The 23,883-nt window shown below is 35.6% G+C and overlaps 2 protein-coding genes across 6 annotated transcripts; one reads left to right on the top strand and one right to left on the bottom strand.

Annotated features, from left to right (window-relative positions):
• Positions 1-546: 546 nt before the first annotated feature.
• LOC106061570 (uncharacterized) lies at positions 547-21,383 on the bottom strand. Of its 5 annotated transcripts, none has more exons than XM_013219750.2 (4): positions 21,291-21,383; positions 12,893-13,358; positions 5,852-6,016; positions 547-5,074 (listed from the first exon to the last, which is right to left on the bottom strand). In XM_013219750.2, the coding sequence occupies exons 2-4, from the start codon at positions 13,071-13,073 to the stop codon at positions 4,533-4,535; spliced, it is 888 nt and encodes a 295-aa protein (XP_013075204.2). In that variant the 5' UTR covers positions 13,074-13,358; positions 21,291-21,383; the 3' UTR covers positions 547-4,532. The 5 variants fall into 5 exon arrangements, with proteins under 5 accessions (XP_013075204.2, XP_013075203.2, XP_055883757.1 ...); XM_013219749.2 differs by lacking the exon at positions 21,291-21,383 and adding an exon at positions 21,019-21,177; XM_056027782.1 differs by lacking the exon at positions 21,291-21,383 and adding an exon at positions 21,077-21,177.
• Positions 13,732-19,599, top strand: LOC129925767 (uncharacterized). Its single transcript, XM_056026263.1, has 2 exons — positions 13,732-14,821; positions 17,819-19,599. The coding sequence occupies exons 1-2, from the start codon at positions 13,732-13,734 to the stop codon at positions 17,833-17,835; spliced, it is 1,107 nt and encodes a 368-aa protein (XP_055882238.1). The 3' UTR covers positions 17,836-19,599.
• Positions 21,384-23,883: the final 2,500 nt, after the last annotated feature.

The raw sequence follows: 23,883 nt of genomic DNA, 5'->3' as shown, positions 1-23,883 counted from the left end.
ATGGGAAGCATGGTTGAGAGGCTAAGTATACTTGGCTTTGCTTGGCTACCCGAATTGAGCATGACTTGTGTTTACTGCATGCCTAAAGGCAGCACGGTAAACCTTCTCCCAGATACTTTCCCACCCCCCCACTGGTCCACAAATGAGATTGGACCATAGCGCTCTGAGCATGCTATAAGCATGAACGTTTCGCTATATAAAAGCTAAAAATATATATATATATATATATATATAATACATTATTCTGCTTTTTTGTGGCATTATACCAATACCATCAATCTAAAAGAAACTATTAATTTTGAAGTATTCCCATTCACCCAATTCCTTTCCTAGCTAAGTGTCTTTGTTATTGTTATTCATTTTAAGTTCATTGTTAATGTATTATAATTTGTATTCTGAATTGCTTTCAGGCACTAAATTACCTGTAATCCAAATTTAATTGAAGTTTTAAAAACTATTCATATCTCCCAGGGGCAATAATTAATTAATAAATACAATCATATTAAGCACATTTTAAATACAAGAGAATTACAGTTGAGTCTTGCAAACAGAATAAAGAGATTGATTTTATTTATTTCAAGATATAAACTGAATCTCAAGAAACAAAAATATAACACATGATATAGAACTGCAGTTTTTTTTTAATTTTCATTGTTGCTTTTATCAACTGAGCATATATACTTTTACATTATATATACAGTTCGGCTATTTGACTTGCTTACTTGACGGTTTGTACATGCTTAGTCGTCAGATAGGTTTCAAAAGCCTTGCATAATTATCCTGTTGTGTTAAAACACCGTCCACCTGTTATGAATTATTAGTTATTAAGTTGATATAACAACATTAGTCTTTAACAGTGCTATAATTCTCTATGAATGAATAAATCCAAGTTTAAAGCACTTAATTTTAATTTTAGTGAAAATGTTGGGTTTTTTATCTGACCACAAAAAAAAATTTTCCTAAATTTTACCATGTTTTTTTACCCATATCTTTAATGTTAACTTTGAACTACGTTTAAGGTCTCCATGGTATAGTTGCTGAAAGTTGGGGTTATTTCTGGTAAAATTGTTTTCATGGAGATAGAACGCCACTTAATACCATGTACATTACCATTAAATGATCATGTTGATGCCATTTTGTGAATCGTTCTGATGATGTCTTTCATGTATTTGAGAATCAATCATTTTGGCGTTGTATAATATGTAATCACAAATTAAAAAAAAAAAAAAAAAACTTTTTTGTGTCTAATAAACGTCATATTTTCTTCATCCATTTTGTATCTTTAGTGGTGATAAAAACTACACTGCCTATAAAATGCTTCCTACGTCATGCCTCTCACATAGCCTTGGACAAACAGTCCATCTCTTGGCTTTTACATGACCCTTGGGCAGCTTGCAATAGTGATCTCGATAATAGCTGAAAAAAAAAATGCTGCGAACTGATGACACAAAAGTTCTGAACATAGATATCACTAATTGGTTTTCGTCACTAGCGACCCTGTCACAGAATGCCGTGCTTGTGGAGTGCATGTATTTTCGAATTATTTTTTCTTTATACACTTTGAAAGACTTTCTTTAGCGAAACAACAGATCTACTTTTAATTTGAATTTTTAGTACAGAAAAGAAATTAACATCACAGTTGTTTAAAAATAATAATCAACAAAAACTGAATTACAATAATGAATCCATGACCTTTAAAAATTGTCATGATACAAAAGAAAAAAAGTATAGATCTAAGTTTGTAAATCAATAATTCGTCAACTTATATTCATCTCATTTCCCAACTGTGTGGTGTGTTAACAAATGTTACGCGATTTGTTTTTAGTTTCATTGGCAAATATTATGTCGTATTTTCATTGTTGTAATTTTAAATTAAATGTCTTCGATTCGTAATTAATTCATAATGAAATACCCCCTCCCCCCTCCCAAAAAAAATACAATAAATATTTTAATTAATGACGGTGTTTCATCTTGTAAGTAGATATGTATTATTTAATATTCGCCAAATGTGTCTTCATCAAGACGAATTTCAAATGCTATTTGAAGAAGACATTTTAATACTTCTTCGCCAACATGATTCCGGAGTCTACCCGTCTGGTTAGAGAGTTCCAACTTCTTTCGGTTAATTTACCATGGTGCTGTGAACTCACTGCAAGAAGTCTTACTGAACACGCAAGATAATTCAAACGAACCTGACAATAAGAGATTGAATGGAAGCTTGACTCGTCTTGTTTAATACTAAATATATTTTAAGTTTCTGTCATATCGTATTCTCTCTCTCTCTCTCTCTCTCTCTCTCTTTCTTTCTTTCTTTTTTTTTTACAAAGTTTATATCAACGCACTCTGTCCGTCTGTATTGTAAAAAAATTTGTACACGTTATTTCTCCCACACCCAATCTCGGATTAGGCCTAAGCTGAATTTTTGCACAATTATTTCTTGTACCTGACAACACAAGAATCAATTTAGAAATAACCTATTAGTTAATTAGCTATTGGTAATTAATTATTTTGTTTGGTATCTTGAACAAAGGACTTGACAGATGTGGTGGCATACGTTGACTTAGTCCCCTTGAGGAATCTTGAGCCCTGAGTGAACATTTTTTTTGTATACATTTAAAAAACGATCATGTAAACATTCACCAAGATACCCCCTTCTTCCCTCCCTCTTTCACAACTGTCCAGACAAGGAATCATAGCGCACTGAGAAACAAAAACAAGTGGTAAAAATATTTCTATCTCACAAATTTATATGCACTGGCGGATCCAGGGCGGGCAGTAGGAGAGATCGAGCCCCCCACTCGACCCGAAGGGAGGGGGGAGGACGAATTTTGGTAAAGACATCACACAATGTGTATACGAATTTATTAGTTTTGTTAATAATGTATACTAATTATTTATATTTCAACCTATTTTTAGATTATTTCGCCCCTCTCTAGTATGTTGGCCGAGTTGGTAGGATGGGGAGGTGGCGATGGCATCAATTCCGCACCCCCCACCCTCACCATAAACTTTCGAGTGGGGGGGCGGTCCAAATTATTTGTAGAAATCACAGCTTGTCAACATAATCAATTAAATATCTATATAATTAAAACTTGTTATTGATATTTTAACCGAAAAAAATCGCTCCCCCCCCCACTCCAAAGTTCTGGATCCGCTAGTGTTTATATGTCTAGGTCATTCGTACATATAATTACATGCCTGATCCAAACTAATTGATACAATTACACTTAAATAAGCTTTGTTTTTGTTTTTTTAAAGTATTTTTTATGTTTTTCTTTTCACTGATACTAATACGCATCGTCTGCGAATACGAGTGTTAAGGAAGAGTGCGCGAGTTCACTTGGATACGAAATCTAAGCTGTCACCTAAATATTTTGCCATTTCTATACCTTACAAGTAAGTAAGTGTGTGTGTGTTTGTGTGTGTGTGTGCGCGCGCGCGCAAAATTAAAAGTATTAAACAACAAAATGGATCTATTAAATGTCTATTATTGATTAAAAAAAAATTGAACGCGTGGAATGTTTTCAGAATGAGTTAGACGAGGAAAAATCTATTACGTGTGTGTCGACTGAAATTTGTGTTAATTTAAAAATTATAGGGGCCTATGTGCACACAAAAAAACAACACATCAACTAAATTACATTACTGCTTATAAATCTGTCTGTTCTTTTCGCAAATGAATTCTTGCATATAGCCTACACTAAGCCAAGTTGTGAAATGTAACTCACATTAACGATTTTGAAGTTGAAAGATCTCCAACGTCTCCACCTCTAAAACTTTATAATACTGTAAAAATATTTTGGTCTGTGCGTAGGTCTAGGTTCTGTAGAATTCGAAACAATCTTGGTATGCCCATCATCTACATTGCTTTTCAATGCAAAGAATATGTTGTTTTTTTCGAGTACCTAAAATAATAGTGCTTATCTTCCTATACATATTGAAAAATACAACAACAGTGCTTTGCATGGTGTACATATAAAATAAGAGTTGAAGTTTTTTTTTTAAATCATGGAAAACCATCCGACTTTGAGACAACAGAAAATTTGTCCAGACGTTAACCCTTAAAACGCGTGTGGTAGTTTAGCCTCTAAACATCAGAATTGTAATTCCATTTTGTTTGCACTCACTGTAAAACAGCTCAGCACTTAAAGGGTTAATGGCACCTGTGCAGCTCCGACATTTTGAGATCATTCTTACAGACATTCAAGACTGGCCTTGTTTGGTGCACGCTGAATTTTGAAACAGATTTAACATTCAAAAGCCTTTAAGAAGTTTCTGCAATTGTGAAAGTGGATTTCTGAAAGTAATGCACACACATATTAAAATAATAATAAATAGGCCTAATTACACATAGAGCTATATAGGTCTGTGTAATTTCATCACAACTTCCGAGTAGAGGTGATGTTAACTTATCGCTTTTTTTTTTCTTCTGAGAAATATAATGTATTCTACTTCTAGATCATATTATTATGGGGTCATGTCTTTCATTGCATAAATTTTCGTTGAAATGTGTCAGAAGTCTTTGCAAAGATTTATCTCCTCTGAAGCGAAGATAAAGCATTTCCGCTCAAAGTATTTGGTGGAGCAGGCGCAGAAGAGTTATACACCGAACGAGATGTTGAGTAGCCTGCGTTGTTGTTAGAATCCCTGTGGACTCTTGACGAAGGTGGGCCACCCCCGCTGTTGTAGCTGTGGGCTAGGACCGCTTCGGGACTGAAAGACAACTGGGAGGACACGTCGCTACGCTGTTGGCCCCTCTGGTCGTGGGTATCATCCCCAGATTGCCTGACCACGTTGCGATTATTCTCACCAGTCACTTCTCGCCTGTTCGCAAGAGTTATTTCCCTGTTTTGGCTGTCGCTGAAGTATGTGGGGCGATCCCTGTTGGTCTCTGGGGGGAGGACGATCATCGGGGCGGAGGGGCTGGTCAACGGCCTCACATGCAGTGAGTTAATGCGGTTCATGTTGGTGGTCCTGTTGTTGCTGTAGTCGTACCCGTTTCCACGGTAACTGTTGTAGTAACTATTAGGCACTCGGCTGGACACTGTTGGTATGACGTCATCGTTGGGATAATCTGAAGATATGGATACAGTTATATTTGAGTTGCTAGGATCACGAATGCTGTAAATAAGTGTGTTTTATGTATTGTGCAAGAAATATTACTAATAGTAATCGTTTCCTTGAAGAAATTTGTCTCACAAATGTGCATTATTCATAATGAAACATAACAATAGAAAACAAAAATATATGTTCATACTACAGTTTCATTCAAGTATTGGATCTAGCTCTACATGTGAAGTTTTATCAGAAAGTTGAGATTTATTGTATTCATCTTTTTTTTTTACTTCTGAGGGAACAAAAGAGTTCTTATTTCTCTTATATCTGTAGTTGTAAAATGTTAAAATCGTGACCCAATGCTGTTTTTTTTTTCTGTTTAAAATCTTTATAGGTTTCATAATAATAATTCTCTCGATTGGGCGTGTAACTTTGGTTTGTTTGTTGCTCATGATCCTATTAATACTATTTTGGATGTATTAAGTTTAAGTTTTTCTTGGTAAGGCTCAGATTGCCAAAACAAAGCAGAGATATTGAAACTTCAAATATCCTACTTCAGATGTAAGCATAACATTGACAAAGTTTTTTGCTAACACTTAAGGGGGGCATTTTCCTTAGAAGTCTTTTTTTTTGTTGATCTTGTTCGGTGATAAAATATGTATTTGCAATGAAATGTATCATCTAATTCACAGGAAACAATAAAGGACTATGAAAAGTTTCAGCTAAACTTTCAAGAATGTTAGTAGCCTACTTTAATTATATGTGTTAAATTCTTAATTTAAAGCAAATATCTTACCGTAAACTGGAGGACCGTAAGGTAGGTCACCAAGTCCCACAATGGTCCCATTTCTCGGCATGGGGGTGGCCACCTCTTTATAGGCAGGCGGAGGTGAGAAAGGCAGGTCCCGATTGAAGGGAAGTGTGAGCGAGGGAGCGTTGGGATCATAAGGTGGAGGCCTCACTGTAAACAAACGAAAACAAAAGCTTTTGATATTAAGTCTGTATTCTTTTCAGTGAGGACAGGGGTTGAAGATATTAATATTAAATGAATTCGCTTATTTTTACAGGCATCATTGACACAGAAAATGCCTCGTTGACTTTTTGACAAGTTCTGAACATTTTATAAGTTACACCAAATTCGCTATTACGACTCGTCGTCACCCAGATAAGCCCCCGAGAAAAGGTTAAAAATCGTGGTCACGTGTCTACGGATGTAGACTTTTCCATTATTTCCAACAGTGTATTTCCACCAGCATGTTAGAACCATGGAGCTACACTGTTGGAACCATGGAGCTATACTGTTAGAACCATGGAGCTACACTGTTGGAACCATGGAGCTATACTATTGGAACCATGGAACTACACTGTTGGAACCATGGAGCTATACTGTTGGAACCATGGAACTACACTGTTGGAACAATGGAATTACACTGTTAGAACCATGGAACTACACTGTTGGAACCATGGAACTACACTGTTGGAACCATGGAGCTACACTGTTGGAACCATGGAGCTACACTGTTGGAACCATGGAACTACACTGTTGGAACCATGGAACTACACTGTTGGAACCATGGAACTACACTGTTGGAACCATGGAACTACACTGTTGGAACCATGGAACTACACTGTTGGAACCATGGAGCTACACTGTAAGAACCATGGAGCTACACTGTTGGAACCATGGAATTACACTGTTAGAACCATGGAACTACACTGTTGGAACCAGGGAACTACACTGTTAGAACCATGGAGCTACACTGTAAGAACCATGGAGCTACACTGTTGGAACCATGGAGCTACACTGTTGGAACCATGGAGCTACACTGTTAGAACCATATAACTACACTGTTGGAACCATGGAACTACACTGTTAGAACCATGGAACTACACTGTTGGAACCATGGAACTACACTGTTGGAACCATGGAACTACACTGTTAGAACCATGGAACTACACTGTTGGAACCATGGAACTACACTGTTGGAACCATGGAACTACACTGTTGGAACCATGGAACTACTCTGCTGGAACCATGGAGCTACACTGTTGGAATCATGGAACTACACTGTTGGAACCATGGAACTACACTGTTAGAACCATGGAATAACACTGTTAGAACCATGGAACTACACTGTTAGAACCATGGAACTACACTGCTGGAATCATGGAACTACACTGTTGGAACCATGGAACTACACTGTTGGAACCATGGAACTACACTGTTAGAACCATGGAACTACACTGTTGGAACCATGGAACTACACTGTTAGAACCATGGAACTACACTGCTGGAACCATGGAACTACACTGCTGGAACCATGGAACTACACTGTTAGAACCATGGAACTACACTGTTAGAACCATGGAATTACACTGTTGGAAATAATGGAAAAGTCTACATCCGTAGACAGTGCTTCATCCTTTTAGGCCCACACTTTTAGCGATTTAAAAGCAACATACGGCCTATTATATTTCTTCAAAAGATACAGAGTTCATTGTATGCATGTATTCAGTTATCGATACATTATCAAACTTAACAAATGATTTTCAGGACAGGTAGACTTAGAAATGGATGTCCATCAACTGATATATGATTTGTGGGCCGGATTGTATAAAAATGCCCTGGCCGATTTTAACACCCAGTCCGCCCATGTTGGTAATCAATCCTAGGTAAGAAACAGTTCCCATTTATGTAGTCCTACAGTTAAATGAAAGCTAAAATTGAGCAAGACAGGCTTGTACTGCTCTCCACACCTCTCCAGAACATGCTGAACAATCAAGATTGAACGTATCTCTCTTGCCTAAGGCCACATTGCAATTTTGTTCCCATATGTTGAGATACCGCCTCAGTATTTAGAAGGTTTCATCTTCAACAACGTTCCGGATGATAGTCATAGACTAAACTTCATCACTGTTTCGACAACACAAAGTGGCGACAGAACCAAAGGGCCTCGTACACAGGATGAAAACCTTGGGATTTATACGCTTGGTCGTTCGGTCGATCTTGATGGTCTCGGGTTCATACCCTGTCCGCTGCCACCCCCACCCCACCCCCATCGTCCTGCGGGAGGTTTGGGCTACGATGTAGATTATCTTCAACATGTAAAACATTTTACAAATGTCCGTGAGTCCACCTAACTCAAATAAATAACTAACATCAGTAAAAAAGGAAGAGGCGTCTATTGGTCACATTGTTAATCTTTGACCATACAAAATGATGAGATCTGCCCCACAGTTGTGACCAATAACACATTATTTCACTAATCTCTGAAAGCAAAATACATTCTAGATACTATTTGTATTAAGAACGCAGATACCATTAATGTCCTTATCAACCGGCCTATATTTTTATTAGCTTGTTAGTAGGCCTATTTGCTAATTTCTTCTTCTTTTTTTAAAGTACCCTAACCCTCCTCAATTTTTATCTAAAGCTCAATCGATTTCCAAACCCTCCCTTCTCTTTTCAAAACAGTCTTTTTAAAACGTTAACACGTAAATAGTACATGAATAGAAGATAATAGAAAAGGTCAAATAAATGGGTCAAAGGGTAGAGCGAATGTTAAAGACTCGTGATATTGAGTTTCACTGCTTGCAATGGAACACTACTCTCCAGATTAGCCCCCTGTCTGATCGATCATCGATTTTTCTGTGACGTAGGCCTATTTAAATTCAATTCTCTTCGATAGTTATTGTTGTTGATGTCAATATGTTATAAACAGAGCCGGATTCAACAACTTTGAACTGTCTGTAATGACGAGCCTTTTTTGTTCGGTCTGCAGGAAGTTTACGCATGGCTTGTTTGTAATCGCGTGACGAAAAAAAAACACAAATAAACATGAGTATCTATATAAGATAAGAAAAGAATATAAGATAGAAAGAGTAAAGTGTTGAACGTCTTGATTTTACAACAACAAAAAATCTTTCAAAGTGAGACGTCTTGCATTGTCGTCATTTTTTTTTTACATGGTTCGAATCTTCTTCAGAATTGAACTTCTATTACATCCTAACCCAAACCTCACACAGGTGGAACTATCCGCAGGCGGGGTTCGAACCGGAGACCATTGAGACGACAACCCAGAGCGTATAGCACAAGTCAAGACAGCCACAATAAGTTCAAGAAAATTTTGAAATTTAAAGAAATAAGTCGTCCAAAGTAATTCTTTACTTGGTAGTACTTCTGTAGGACCTATGCTCTGTCAAAGTTATTATATGTATATGAGGGTAAGTGAACTATTATCAGAATATAGGAATAGGAAACGTAGGCACTTGGTCAAATATAGTTCCCTTGATTTTCAATACACTTAGTCCAATATAGTTCCCTTGATTTTCGATACACTTAGTCCAATATAGTTCCCTTGATCTTCGATACACTTAGTCCAATATAGTTCCCTTGATTTTCAATACACTTAGTCCAATATAGTCCCATTGATTTTCAATACACTTAGTCCAATATAGTTCCCTTGCTTTTCAGTGCACTTGATCCAATATAGTTCCCTTGCTTTTCAGTGCACTTGATCCAATATAGTTCCCTTGCTTTTCAGTGCACTTGATCCAATATAGCTCCATTGCTTTTCAGTGAACTTGATTCAATATAGCTCCCTTGCTTTTCAGTGCACTTGATCCAATTTAGCTCCCTTGCTTTTCAGTGCACTTGATCCAATTTAGCTCCCTTGCTTTTCAGTGCACTTGATCCAATTTAGCTCCCTTGCTTTTCAGTGCACTTGATCCAATATAGTTCCCTTGCTTTTCAGTGCACTTGATCCAATATAGCTCCATTGCTTTTCAGTGCACTTGATCCATTATAGTTCCCTTGCTTTTCAGTGCACTTGATCCAATATAGCTCCCTTGCTTTTCAGTGCACTTGATCCAATTTAGCTCCCTTGCTTTTCAGTGCACTTGATCCAGTTATCTCCCTTGCTTTTCAGTGCACTTGATCCAATTTAGCTCCCTTGCTTTTCAGTGCACTTGATCCAATATAGTTCCCTTGCTTTTCAGTGCACTTGATCCAATATAGCTCTTTGCTTTTCAGTGCACTTGATCCAATATAGCTCCCTTGCTTTTCAATGCACTTGATCCAATATAGCTCTTTGCTTTTCAGTGCACTTGATCCAATATAGTTCCCTTGCTTTTCAGTGCACTTGATCCAATATAGCTCCCTTGCTTTTCAATGCACTTTTCAGATATTATGGAATATCACTAGAAAGTTTTATGTTTTTCCATATTCTCGGTTCTTGCTTATCTTCTAATAAAATACATTAAAATCAATAGCCGAGAAGTTTAAATATTTAACTTAACAAATCTGAAGCACAATATTGAACTTTTATTATCAAAGAAGCCTACTAATAGGTGTTTATTATCTTTGGCTGAATTCATGTCAGCAGGGGGGTATACCGAAACTGGAAAACATCGCAAGGGGTCTACGAGACAAAAAAGTTTGGGAATCACACGTCGGTTTTCTATCATGGAAGCTCGAGACTTTTAGATCGAATTAAGACTGTTTTTTTTTTTAAATTGCTTGTGAAAAAGCAGCACGGAAGCCTACTCCCAGATCTTTCTCCTTCCCGATAAAATGATTGGACCATAGCACACTAAGCATTCCGTAAACATAAATGTTGTGCTAAACAAAAAAAACAAAACATTAGCCTGATACAACTATTTCCAATCGCACACATGTATTATTGTTAGTCTAGATCTATTAAAAAATTAATTACATGATTGATTTAAAATAACTGATGCGATTTCAATCAATATAGGCGTGTTTTTTTTAAGTATATTTTCATATTTGGCTTGTTTAGGGTTCCATTCCTCTGGTCCTTCTCTCTTTCCTTTATGTGGCTATGTATTTCCTCTCTCTATCTCTGTACTGTTGATCTCTCTCTCTCTCTCTCTCTCTCTCTCTCTCTCTGTATTATTATGTAGAGTAAGTACGTTAAAAAAAGTTATTGTTTTTTTTTTTTTTTTGCTTTATACATAATTCCACAAACTATTGGATTAAAATAGCGAAGTCACGTTTGAGTTGAAAAGTAGGTCACCCATTGATTGGCAGGTAACACAAAACTAAACAAACTCGATTCTTTGCTAAATGCGTGATCAAATTTTATGTTTTATATTCAACACAAACACAGCAGTGATTGATTTGGGGGGGGGGGGGGAAATTCAATATTCAACGTGCTGGTGACGCAAACGTTTTTTTTCAAAACCTCCTTAACCCTTAAAACGCGTGTGGAAGTTTTGGCCTCTAAACATCAGAATTGTCATTCCATTTTCTATGCACTCTTTCTAAAACAGCTCAGCACTTTGAGGGTTAAGTTAAAGAGACGACCTTAACTTTTACAAGGTAAACATTTGCCTGTCAAGTTCCTTTGTCAGCAACCACGTCAAACACAAACATTTCTATAGTGGAACAGTCAGTTTTAGTGTCTCTGTGACTTCTTTTACGGCATATATATATATATAAACATTGTTTGGTCTATAGTGAAATTTCGCAATGTCGTAAAAATTCTAGCCTCTATAATCCATTAAAGACATAAGCACTTGTCTTCCTGTTCAGTAAGTGTGTGTTCGGTGAGAACTGAGTTTAAAAAAAAATTAATCCCACACTTTGTCCTGGCGAATACTGAAACGACCATGATCCGAACACGACATAATTTAAACAGTATTCGAATATGCGTTCTCAGTTTTGGAACCCTCAACTCAGATAAAAAAAAAGGCGAAAAATAGAGCCGTGAGATTTATAACCAATGAATATTCACATTTGACTAGGTTAGCAAAATCACTAAATTTAGAGACACCTGAAGACAGATGAATAAAAAATAAATTAGCAATAAATTGTAAAAACACTGAAAAGTAACTTGGAAATACAAAATTACAACCTATTAATATACTCAGAAAGACACATAGATAAAGGCACATTTCTTATTCCATATGCTATGACATGGAATCGGTGTCCTAAATCAGCCGTGAAAACCAACGACTTAGCAGAATTAAGTCTCTGATTAACATGCATGACTAGATGGACACATAGATACTCGCTGGACGTAGTTGGCTGCCTGGTCGTGCGGTATGCGGTCTGCACTTTCGTCTCGATAAATTTTTAAATTACTTCTTTAATTTACAACTTTTTAAAAAATATCAGACTTTATGGAGCTATTCTTTTAATGAAACAATCCTTGAAACATAAGCCCGCTAAAGCAAAACTATATTGTCAAGGTTCTTTTTCTTCTCTACTATACGTCTGTGTATTTCAATGCTGATTAATAAATGTAAGTAAGTCCTGAACAATACCGTAACGACACATATAGCGACAGAATGAAGATTCAGAATACCAATGTACTGACATAAAACTTGTTTATTACATATGCTTTAACATAATATAGATACAGTTCTGGCAAATGAAATATCCAGTATCAATTAAAATATAACTGCTCATAATATAACTCCCATAAGACTGGATAATAACAACACAGAAATAATTAAGAGTCTATACTTCAACTCTATAACCCAAAATCCAACAGTACTGGACTAGGAACAAAAACCACCCTGTTTTATTATGAGTTACATTCCATTTTTTTAAAAAATCTCACAAAATAAAACAATTCAAAACAAAAACAGTCTTGAAGTCAACACCCTGAAGTGTCCCCCTTCTCCTCTGAAGTAAACAGGAGACCCAGCTTGACCAGAACTCAGTCCTGGCATATATAAAGTGTAATTTTAAGGATTGTTTCATTAAAAGAATAATTATTTAATAATTATTGAAGAATAATTTAATTAGAATATGAAGCAAACTTTTTTAAAATTTTTTTTTTTTTTTTTGAAACACGAAGTCCAGACTTACCTAAGTGGCCCATCATAAGGTGACGCCTATGTCTCTCCTCCCTTTGTCGCCGCTCCCTGGCCTGCCTGTTGTACAGTTTGTCATTGTGACGTTTCACACAGTAGATAATAAAGACGATGAACAGCAGGACGGCGACAACACAGGCGATGCCTATGGCGACGTACACCGTCTCACTGCTCATTCCCAGAAGCCCGCGTTCTTCGCGTCTGCTGCCATTTGACCTTGTAAGTTTAATGTGCAAAAATAATTGTACACTACACTAACTTTTTTATTTACATTAAAACAAAATACGATAATTTTCCCGCGTTTTTCTTTATTGAATCTCTTTCCACCAAAATACAAAATTTCTTAACCAGGGGAATTTTTTGTTTTCTTTTTGTAGAAAATCAGAACATTTTAGTTGTCACTAAGGCTGAAAATATCCACAGCTCGCAATAGAGCATTCTAGGCATTTGCATGGATTCATCTGAAATGTAAAGACATAGGAATTAAAATAAATTAAGCCTAAAAGACTGTTATTTTGTAATAACAAGTTTACCATAACTAGCGAAACAGACTTTCTGTAAACAATGACACTTTTCTTTTTGTTTTGTCAATCTCTATTCAGGTCTAGGACATTCCTAAAACCGCACTTGAATAAGGGACTACTTTTTATCGATGGATCGTTTTAATCCCACATAATCCTATGGAAACCGGAAACGTGTCAGACATTTTTATTTATATAAATTAGACCAGCTATGTTTCTACCCGGCTTTGCCCGGGTTTTATCGTTCCGGTTTTTTTTTTGTTATATAATAAAAGGCATCTATGCTGTTTAAATTGTTAAGATCTATGTCAAGATGTCTCAGCAAAGGGCGGAGGAGCATGAACGATGGAAAGAAAGGGAAGTAGTGGAAGCTAAAAAGAGGCAGGAAGAATTGGAATTGGCTAGACTTAAGGAGAAAATTGTGGAGAAGGAGTTGCAGAAAGAAAGTAAATCTGAAAACAAAGAAGGAGAACCTAAGATCCAGGATAAACATAGACATATAATTGATAAGTTGGACAAGAGTTTTCAGAATATGAAGGAAGATGAGGATTTGATTGGTTTCTTGACTCTATTTGAGGCGGTGGCAACAAGATGTTGTATTGATAAGAAAAGTTGGGCTATGTTGTTATCGTACAAATTGACGTCGAAACTCAAGAATTTTATGCTGCAAGATGATCTGTTTAAGAAGGAAAATTATGATGAAGTAAAGGTTATGCTAATGAGACAGGCTGATATAAATGGAGAAACGTGTAGGAAGAAATTTCACCAAATTAGACCTAAAGAAAATGATTTCAGGGGATATGTAGCCGATTTGAAAAGGGCACTAGACAATTGGATGAAGATGGCGGAGGTAAAGGAGACCATAGAAGGCATGAAAAATATGATTGTGACAGACAGATTATTAGAGAGTGTTTCAGGGGAAGTGTATCGTCAACTTATTTTAAATAAAAGTGATAATGTAGAAGACATGCTACAAGTAATTGAAAGTTTTAAGACTGCAAGTTCAACAAAATCATTATGTAAAGAGGAAAATGTGTATGTAATGGGAGCTGCTGAAGCCACAAGTCAGAATTATGCTAGTGACAGGAAAGTCATAACTTGTTTTAGGTGCGGAAAAGTAGGTCACAGGTCAACGGAATGTTATGTGGGTGGAGCCGGAGTGAAACCAAAGCAGGTGACATATAATAAGGATGGATCAAGACATGTGTCAGGCACAAGGAATGTGTCATATGGAACTTACAGGAGGCAGTTTGATACTAGAGGAAGGAGAATGGATGGAGGGAATTGGAGAGGAGCTTACAATGATGTGAACCATGGTGGAGGAAATAACAGAAGGAATTATTCAGGTGTTGATTATACTAAGGAGAAAAACACAGACAAGTCAAAGAAAGTGCAAAACACAGGTACGCAGAGATGACTAAATTGTTCACGTAAAATTCAAAGTTGTTGTCATTCTAATCTGGCTGATGAAATAGAATATTTTACTCCACGTAGAAAAGAAACTATGTCTATTGTTGATCAGAAATTGAGGAAAAAGTCTGTAGGGAAATTACGTTTTGAAGAAGGATTATTAAATAATAAAATAGTGTCTATATTGCGTGATTCAGGATCTAGTGTTATTGGGGTAAGAAGTTCTTTAATTGAATGCAAAGACAAAATTCCAGGTAGCTACAAATTAAAATTGATTGATGGTACTATTAAGGAATATCCACTGGCATGTGTTGACATCAATTCAGACTATATCACAGGGAAATATATTGTAGCTTGTTTTGAAAATCCAGTAGCTGATCTAATAATAGGGAATGTACAAGATGAACAACATAATGAACATATTGGTGCTGCTGTTACAAGAGCAATGAAACAAAAAGAGAATGAGGCTGATATTATGAAACATTCAGAAGTTATTCAAGATTGTTATAAGTTATTTGGATCATGTGAAGATTTCTTGAGAGAACAAGTGAGTGATCCTACATTACAAGAATTATGGAATCGACAGAAGGAGAAGAGTGTGGATAATAAGACAAATGGAAGTCTTCGATTCAAGGTATTCGATAGATTATTGTATCGTGTATTCAAAGGTCAATTAGGTCAGGAAGAGAAACAACTCGTGGTTCCAGTGTCAAAAAGGGAAGTAATTTTGAAAACAGCACATGAAAGTATATTTGCAGGTCATTTGTCAGTTAGGAAAACAAAGTCAAGAATATACCAATATTTCTTTTGGCAAGGAGTTGATAAAGATGTTAAAGACTTTATTAGGAGTTGTGATATTTGTCAACGGTGTAGAATGCCACGAAGATGTGACAGAGTTGAACTTGGAAATATGAATATAGTAACAACACCATTTTACAAAGTGGCAATAGATATTGTTGGTCCGTTGGAGGTTACCGAGAACAAGAACAGATTTATTTTAACACTTGTTGACATTGCTACGAGATGGCCAGAGGCAATACCTTTAAGAAATATTACTACAGAAACTGTGATTGAGGCATTAAACACAATCTTCAGTAGAATTGGTATACCGCACGAGGTACTAAGTGATAACGGAAGTCAGTTCACTGCGGATTTATACAAGGAAGTGTGTAACTTCTACAATATTAAAATAGTGCACTCAACTATTTTTCACCCTTCGTCGAATGGGATGAATGAACGTTTCAATTCTTCATTGAAAAGTTTTCTAAGGAAGGTTACACAAGAGAGTCCAAAGGATTGGGATAGAAAGGTTAGCGCTGCACTTTTTGCTTATAGAGAGGTCCCAAATGAAACTACAGGAATATCGCCATTTCAAATGGTATATGGAAGACAGATGAGAGGACCATTGGCTATTCTGAAACAAGTATTTGTAAACAAAGAGGAGGAAGATGAATACAGGAATGTTTACTCATACTTAATGGATTTGAAGGAGAGGTTATTTCATGTGACATCAATTGCCAACAGAAATAGTGAGGTTAAAAAGCAAAAGTACAAAATTCAGTATGATAGATACTCTACATTGCGCAAGATTGATGAAGGTGATTGTGTATTGATACTTTAACCTCAAAGAGAAAACAAATTATCTGTATATTGGCAAGGACCATTTAAAGTTATAAGGAAGGTATCAAGATTCAATTTTCTGGTAAAGAAGGGAGATAAGTTGAAACTTTACCATATCAATAGATTGATGAAATATCATAGCAGAAGTAAAGATGATACAAGTGAAACTGTTATTAATATTGAACATGAGAACAGTATTTTGTCTGCTAATATGGTGTCTGTTGTGGATGATGAGGAGGAATTTGATGAAGACTTGACAAATGAAGATATTTTACCAAGCATTCCGACATTAGAAATCAACAATAAGAAGCAGACGAATGAAGACATTTTATCACAATTGAAGGTCAACCCAGATTTAAACTGTAATCAGAGATGTGAAATAATGAAGGTGCTGGATGAATTCAAAGATATTATATCAGACATACCGGGTAAAGCAGATGTGGAAGAATTTAGGATTAAGTTGCTGGACACTAAGCCTATAGCATTAAAGCCATATACGGTACCAATAAATATGAAGGAGAAATTAAAAGAGGAAATTGATAGTATGTTGAAGTTGGGTATCATAGGACCCACAGATTCATCATATGCCGCTCCTGTTGTGGTTATTAAGAAACGTGATGGTACACTACGTCCATGCATTGACTACCGTAAGTTAAACAGTGTTACACAAATACCAGCTGAATTAATACCAGATCAAGAAGAGCTATTCAATAAACTCTACAGGGCTAAGTACTTTAGTTGATTTAACTAAAGGGTATTGGCAAATACCTATAAGTGAAGAATGTAAGGAGTACACAGCTTTTAGAGTTCTGGGGGAACACTACATGTTTCATTACTTACCATTTGGTTTAAGTGGTGCCCCTAACCATTTTAATAGAGTTTTAAAGAGTATTTTAAGAGATATTGAGAATGTATTGTTTTATTTTGATGACATCTGTATATTTAGCGAAAGTTGGGAGACTCATGTTAGAGATGTACAGAATGTTTTCGGTGTATTGAAAAGTCATGGATTTACTCTAAAACCATCTAAATTAGAGGTTGGCTTTACTAACATTAAATTTCTGGGACATAATGTAGGTCGGGGAGAAGTGAAACCAGATAGTAAAAATGTTCAGAAGATCCTGGAGTTTAAACCACCCAGTACTAAGAAGGAAGTAAGGTCATTAATTGGGTTGGTTAACTATTACTCTAAATTTATACCTTGTTATTCAGACTTGGTGTTTCCATTCACAGAGTTATTGAAGAAAGGGAAATCTGTGAGAATTGATTGGAGTAATGAGTGTATTGTGGCACTGAAAAGAATACAAACTTATTTGTGTGATTATCCTATTCTAAGATTGCCTGATCCTTCTCTTCCATTCTTTTTGCAGACAGATGCATCAGATAAAGGCATTTCAGGTATATTAAGTCAGATGAGAGATGGTGTGTTACATCCAGTGAAGTTTGTCAGTCGCAAGTTGTTGCCACGTGAACAGAAATACTCTATCCTTGAGCGGGAAGGACTGGCCATTGTATGGTCGATCAAAAAGCTAGATCGTTATTTGGCAGGAGTGAAGTTTCATCTCCAGACCGATAACAAGGCATTGTCATTCATAACAAATAGTAATTATTGTAACAAAAGAATAACTAGATGGTGTTTAGCACTTCAGGATTATTGTTTTGATTCTGTCCATTTGAAGGGAGAATTAAATGTTGTTGCTGATGTATGCTCAAGACTTGTATAATTTTTTTGATTCATTTGAGCAATCATGTACTTATGTTATATTAATTTTGATATTGATTAAATTTGATAATGTAACTATGTAACATGCAAACAGTTGTAACTTTAACTGTACAATTTTGAGACAAACATTATTTTGTCTATTGAAGTGTATAATGAAGATTTTTTATTGTTGAGGTAATCATAATGATTATTGGTTGTTGAGGATTTCTCAGTTGTTTTTCTCAGTGAGATTTTGAGGTCTCTTCTTGTAATTCTTGGAAACGTATTTGCAGTATTGATCTTGGTGAAGTTGATTTTCTGGAGAATTTTCTTGCAGTTTTTATGATAACTGGAATTTTTTTCAAAATTGCCAGTTCGTTGAGGAGGGGGAATGTCGCAGTTATCTATGTAACTATATAGTAGAATTATTTCTCTAATTGATAGTGCGGCGTTGATCACTATATTGATGACGTCATTACATTATTAATATTTTCTGTGTAGACTAGAGGACTGAGCTTTTGTTGCTTGTCACAACTTCTAGTGACGTAAATTTAGTGTGTGTGTGATTTGCGTCATTTATCGTCATTTATCGTCTAGTACAGTCTCTCCATTGTTTTGTACGTTGGTACAGATAGACGTGTTTTGAGAGCTCTGGAATTTCTCCTTGGTTTTTGTTATTGGATAGCCTTAGCATTTGCCTTGGACATTTTCTTGTTGGATTATCTTGACCCCTGTTTAGGGTGAGTTTTATTTTTCATTGTATAGTTTTTCTATTTGAATTCGTTCGTATTTGTAAGTCTATAATTAGACTAGATATAGATGATTAGAAGAATCCTTTCTTTTATCTTCTATAGGGTTTTAGCGTCAAGACTAAGTTTTAGTCGTAGTCTCAGTTGAAGACTCTATTTCAAGTATTAGTGTCAAGTCTATATGTTAGACTCTGTGTCAAGTCTCAGTGTCAAGACTTGTTTATTCAGTCTCAGTTCTATATTGAGAGTACAACTTTAGGTCTACAGTCTACAGGACTGAGGTCTTTCTCTCAGTTGGTCGTCTGGTGTGCACGTTGATTTGTACATGAGTCTGAGGTTCAAGATTCCAGACTGCGGGTTGCAGTGGTCAGACCTGATGGTGTAGTGTCAACTATGAACTTCTACTTTTGGAATTGTCGTCAGTGGACAGTACCTGATCTAGAGGCTAGATCTACATATATTACCAGTTGTTGTTTTTGAGATTGAAGGTCTATGTGATCCATTGAACTACTTATTATATTTAAGGTAATATACTATGTGTTTCATAATTATATGAATGATTTTTATCTAAGGAGACTAACTGGATCATTGTAGATTACATATTATTACATATTGATATTTCATACTATTATTATCAGTCATCATGAATCAGTCATTTGTAAATATATCACAAGAATAAATTTTATTGTTATTTACATCATACACTTAGTTTATTAGTTTATCTACAACTATATGTGTATGATGTGCTTGTCAGGCTGAACTTGAGCCAAAATATTATAAGTTCAGAAAATAATAACAATAATACAAATTGAAATAATATTTAATATTAATAAATATTTGCATTGGAAATATATAATAATAATTTGATAAATATAAGAATACAAGAACCTGACACTCCTAATGTAGAACTTGATATAACATGAACCAACTTCTATTAAAAAAAAAAAACAACTTTATTTACACAAACTCAACTTGAAAGCATATATATGTAGAAAAATATTCCATTGGCCTCCTTCAGTCGTAGAACGACTATGGTTCATCTCGAACACTTTTTCATTTGACTGTGGAGCCCTATTTTGGTGAGAAACTCCCGTCCACATATATCGCAGGTCAAGGTGGCTTTCGCTTTGGTGGCACGCTTTTCTGCAAGAGCTGAGTCCCATGTTTTCTCGCTGTCCATAGCTTTTTTGGTCACCGTCTCTCTCCAACTAGCGCGGTCTAAGGCTATGTCTTTCCAATGGTCCGTATCAATGTTCATATACAACAGTATGCAATATAAAACAATTAGAAGAAATAATCGAAATGTGCAATGTTAAGTTTTTTGCAGTTAACACATAGCCTACAATCTAGTTTAAATTCATGCGTTTCGTCTCCAAAGAATTTTTTTTGTTACCAAGCAAAAATATATAGCTCTCGATAGATCTAAAATATTTTTTTAGTTTGCAAAGAACGTATTTATACCGATTTTTTTTTAAGTTTTAGTAAAAGAAATGTATCCAAGCACTTTTAAGTTAGTATGTGTCTCTATCGAAATGTGGCGGGAAGGTCATATGCTCAGACCTATATCCATGTTAAGGCACTGCTTGGTATCTCTTTTTTTATGTGTGTTTTTTTGTTGTGTTTTTTTTGCAAATAGAAACACATCTTTCCCTTGACTTTCGTCGTAGAGGTGCTGTGACTATTCGCGTAACCAAATCCATCCACTTTTCCCAGTCAGCAGTTATTCTTAGCAGGATATCAAGAGAGATCCCTCTCCATTCTTTTACATCCAGACAGTTTTTCAAAGGGTGACCCTTTCTTAGTGCCTTCTCCGCTGAACCTTGGAAGATGACTTATGGCAGCTAGTCATGTCTTACAATATAACGAGATCGACGTAATGTATATTACTACAGTAAATCTGAGAGAGTAACTCCGATGGCACACCATTAAACAGTCACTGTAATGAAGTATAACAGACCTACATTCACAAAAATCAAATAACATTACACTAGTCGAAGTATTAAATCTATTTTACTTACACTATAACGGGACCTCTGCGATGAAATATAAAACTGTATAGCTAATACACCAAAAAATAGTTAACGAAGCTATAATAAATACTAAAATCCATATTACCTACACATAGTATAAAGGTCTGCCTTGATGAAGTGTACATTTAAACATAATTTCTGTGTTACCTATACTCTGATATATCCCATACGTAGAGCCCTTTTAATCAGGTCCTACGTGCCAGCTATTGAAATGGCCATAGCCCAATGCGCCTGCCTGGCAGTACAAAACGATATGAATAGGTCTGATATAACGACAGATCGATAAAGCTGATAGGTTCTCAGGTAGGTCTATTGGCTTTTCTTACGCTGTTGGTTATTGTGCCCCAAATCCTGAACATACCTGTGGATCAGTGACAGTCCTTCAATCTATTGTCCCAGTTCTGTTAGACAATAAGGGAATGCCCTCAACAGGGGAATAGAAAAGGAAGCCTTTTTTTTTATTCTATTCTGAATTATTTAACATCGTATCATTAAACTTAAAGGAAAAACTGTCTTATGTTTTATTTGTTATTCATGATAACATAGGTTAGTGCTTCTGTAATGCTGACAACTCTTCTGAGGGAAACCAAGCTAAATATAAAAATACTTTTTTTAAAAAAGCTTATCTAAGAGAAAGAACTCCAAATTTACAACTATATCTCTCAGTTATGTAGACGTTGTTTCCCTTTTTATATATCAAACACAATAATTAATTACCAATAATTAATTTTTCAACTGGTTTTTTTTTTTTTAATTGATTCGTATTTTGTAGGTACAATAAATAATTGCTTAAAGTTTCAACGTGATTCAAGAAAGGGTGTGGGAGAAATAACGTGTACAATTATCTAAGGGGATAAAACTCTACATATTTAGCCATATCTATGAATACTGAAGGATTAATTCTCCTTGTTGGTATCAAACAAAATAATTAATTACCAGTGATTTATTGACCTATTTTTTGTTAATTTTTTTTATTGATTTGTGCATTTTCATCGCTAATGAAAAATGGTGCTCATTTTCAGCTTGCTCCGTGAATGAGTGTTGGAGAAATAGTATGTTCAAACTTTTTACTAGACAGAGTGAGTTGATATAAGCTTTGTAGAAAACAAACTAGACTCTAACACTAAGTGGGTAATAGGGGAGAGAGACATTTTGTAAGCTAAACAAAACTATACTCATTTGGGATAACACTCCAAAAAAGGTGAGAAAAAGATTAGGAACATATGAAATATGGCTCTTTTGACATCGATTGTGTTTGAACCTCAATGAAGACAGGAAACGTTGGGTCTTTCTTTCAAAATATTCAATTTTCTGGCATGCCCATATCTTGCTGATTGGCCTTAAAAAGAGCAAGTGAAAGGACTTATAGTGTTCTAACTTCCGCATCAAAGATCAGAAATAGACTTAGTATTTTTTTTTATATTTTGTTGTTGTTTTTTTTTAATGTCTGTCACATCCGTCACTGAGAGAAAAATATGCTGTCCTCCTGACTTTAAGATTGTTTCATAAAATAACATGCGAGACACTGCCATCACTTGAAGTCACACATTTTTATTATTAGACACACACACACACGCGCGCGTGCTTCTTCGTCATTAAGGCATACAGGTAATTATTATCATTAACTTTAAGCCATAAGCACTCTACTAGATCTATCAAGGTGACTTTAAAAAGATGAGACACAAAAGATTAGGCTAGAAGCCGCTAGATTGTAAAGCAAACTTTAAACTAGATTGTAAAGCAGACATCAGACTAGATTGTAAAGCAGACATCAGACTAGATTATAAAGCAGAAATCAGACTAGATTGTAAAGCAGACATTACACTAGAGTGTAAAGCAGACATCAGACTATATTGTAAAGCAGAAATCAGACTAGATTGTAAAGCAGACATTAAACTAGAGTGTAAAACAAACATTAAACTAGATTGTAAATCAGACCTCAGACTAGATTGTAAAGCAATCATTAAACTAGATTGAAAAGCAGACATTAAACTAGATTACAATTTGATTACCAAAAGGGTAAAGGCGTAGACGATGCCATACTAAATATTTTAAATTGCGTCTACAAACATCTGGACCTACCAAACACTTATGTAAGATTGTTCTTTATTGATTTCTCATCAGCTTTTAAAACCATACAACTTCATTTACTTCTTGAAAAAAATTAAAGCGTTGAAGATTAACATCAACAATAAACGATTGTGCAAAGTTTCAACATCAGAGAATAGGAAGGGGGAAAAGTCATGTGTACAAGGTTTACACCAGACAGAGTGATTTGATATAAGCTTTGTAAAAAAAAAAGTAACAGACTTTATGAGACTCAATAAAGATACCGTAAAAAAAAAAAAAAATACACACACACACACACTCTCTCTCTCTCTCTCTCTCTCTCTCTCTCTCTCTCGCTCTCGCTCTCTCTCTCTCTCTCTCTCTCTCTCTCTCTAACATGTTTTTTTTTTCTCTTCCCCACGGGCAATAAACATAAAATCTAGATTGAAAGCTTAGACATGAGTTACCCTCCCTCTGGATAACGGTTGTGTTTCCCACGACCCTTCTTAAAGCATTTAGCCCTAGCATTCAAAGCAGATACTTTGTATCAGAAGATGTGTCTTTAAATCTCAGCTGGGTCTTAGTGTGAAGATACGAAAGAACAGCGAAAGTATCATTTGTCAAAAGTGACATTCCCATATTCTACATTGGTCATGGTCTTTCGGATACTCTCCCCTCCCCTTTTCTTCTATTTTCGTTCTGGTCAGAGATCGAAATATGCCATAATAACAAGTATAGGCCTAATACTTGAAGTTATATTAATATACTTTATAATAAAATTTATATGCGCGGTGGCTGAGCGGTAAAGCGCTTGACTTCCGAACTGGCGGTCCCGGGTTCGAATCCTGGTGAAGACTGTGATTTTTTAGTCCACCCAGCTCTAATGGGTACCTAACATTTGTTTT

Source organism: Biomphalaria glabrata, chromosome 4 (assembly GCF_947242115.1).
Source record: "Biomphalaria glabrata chromosome 4, xgBioGlab47.1, whole genome shotgun sequence".
Classification (NCBI taxonomy): Eukaryota; Metazoa; Mollusca; class Gastropoda; family Planorbidae; genus Biomphalaria; species Biomphalaria glabrata.
Note: the sequence above shows the minus strand (reverse complement) of the source record. Positions and strands in the feature narration are given on the sequence as shown.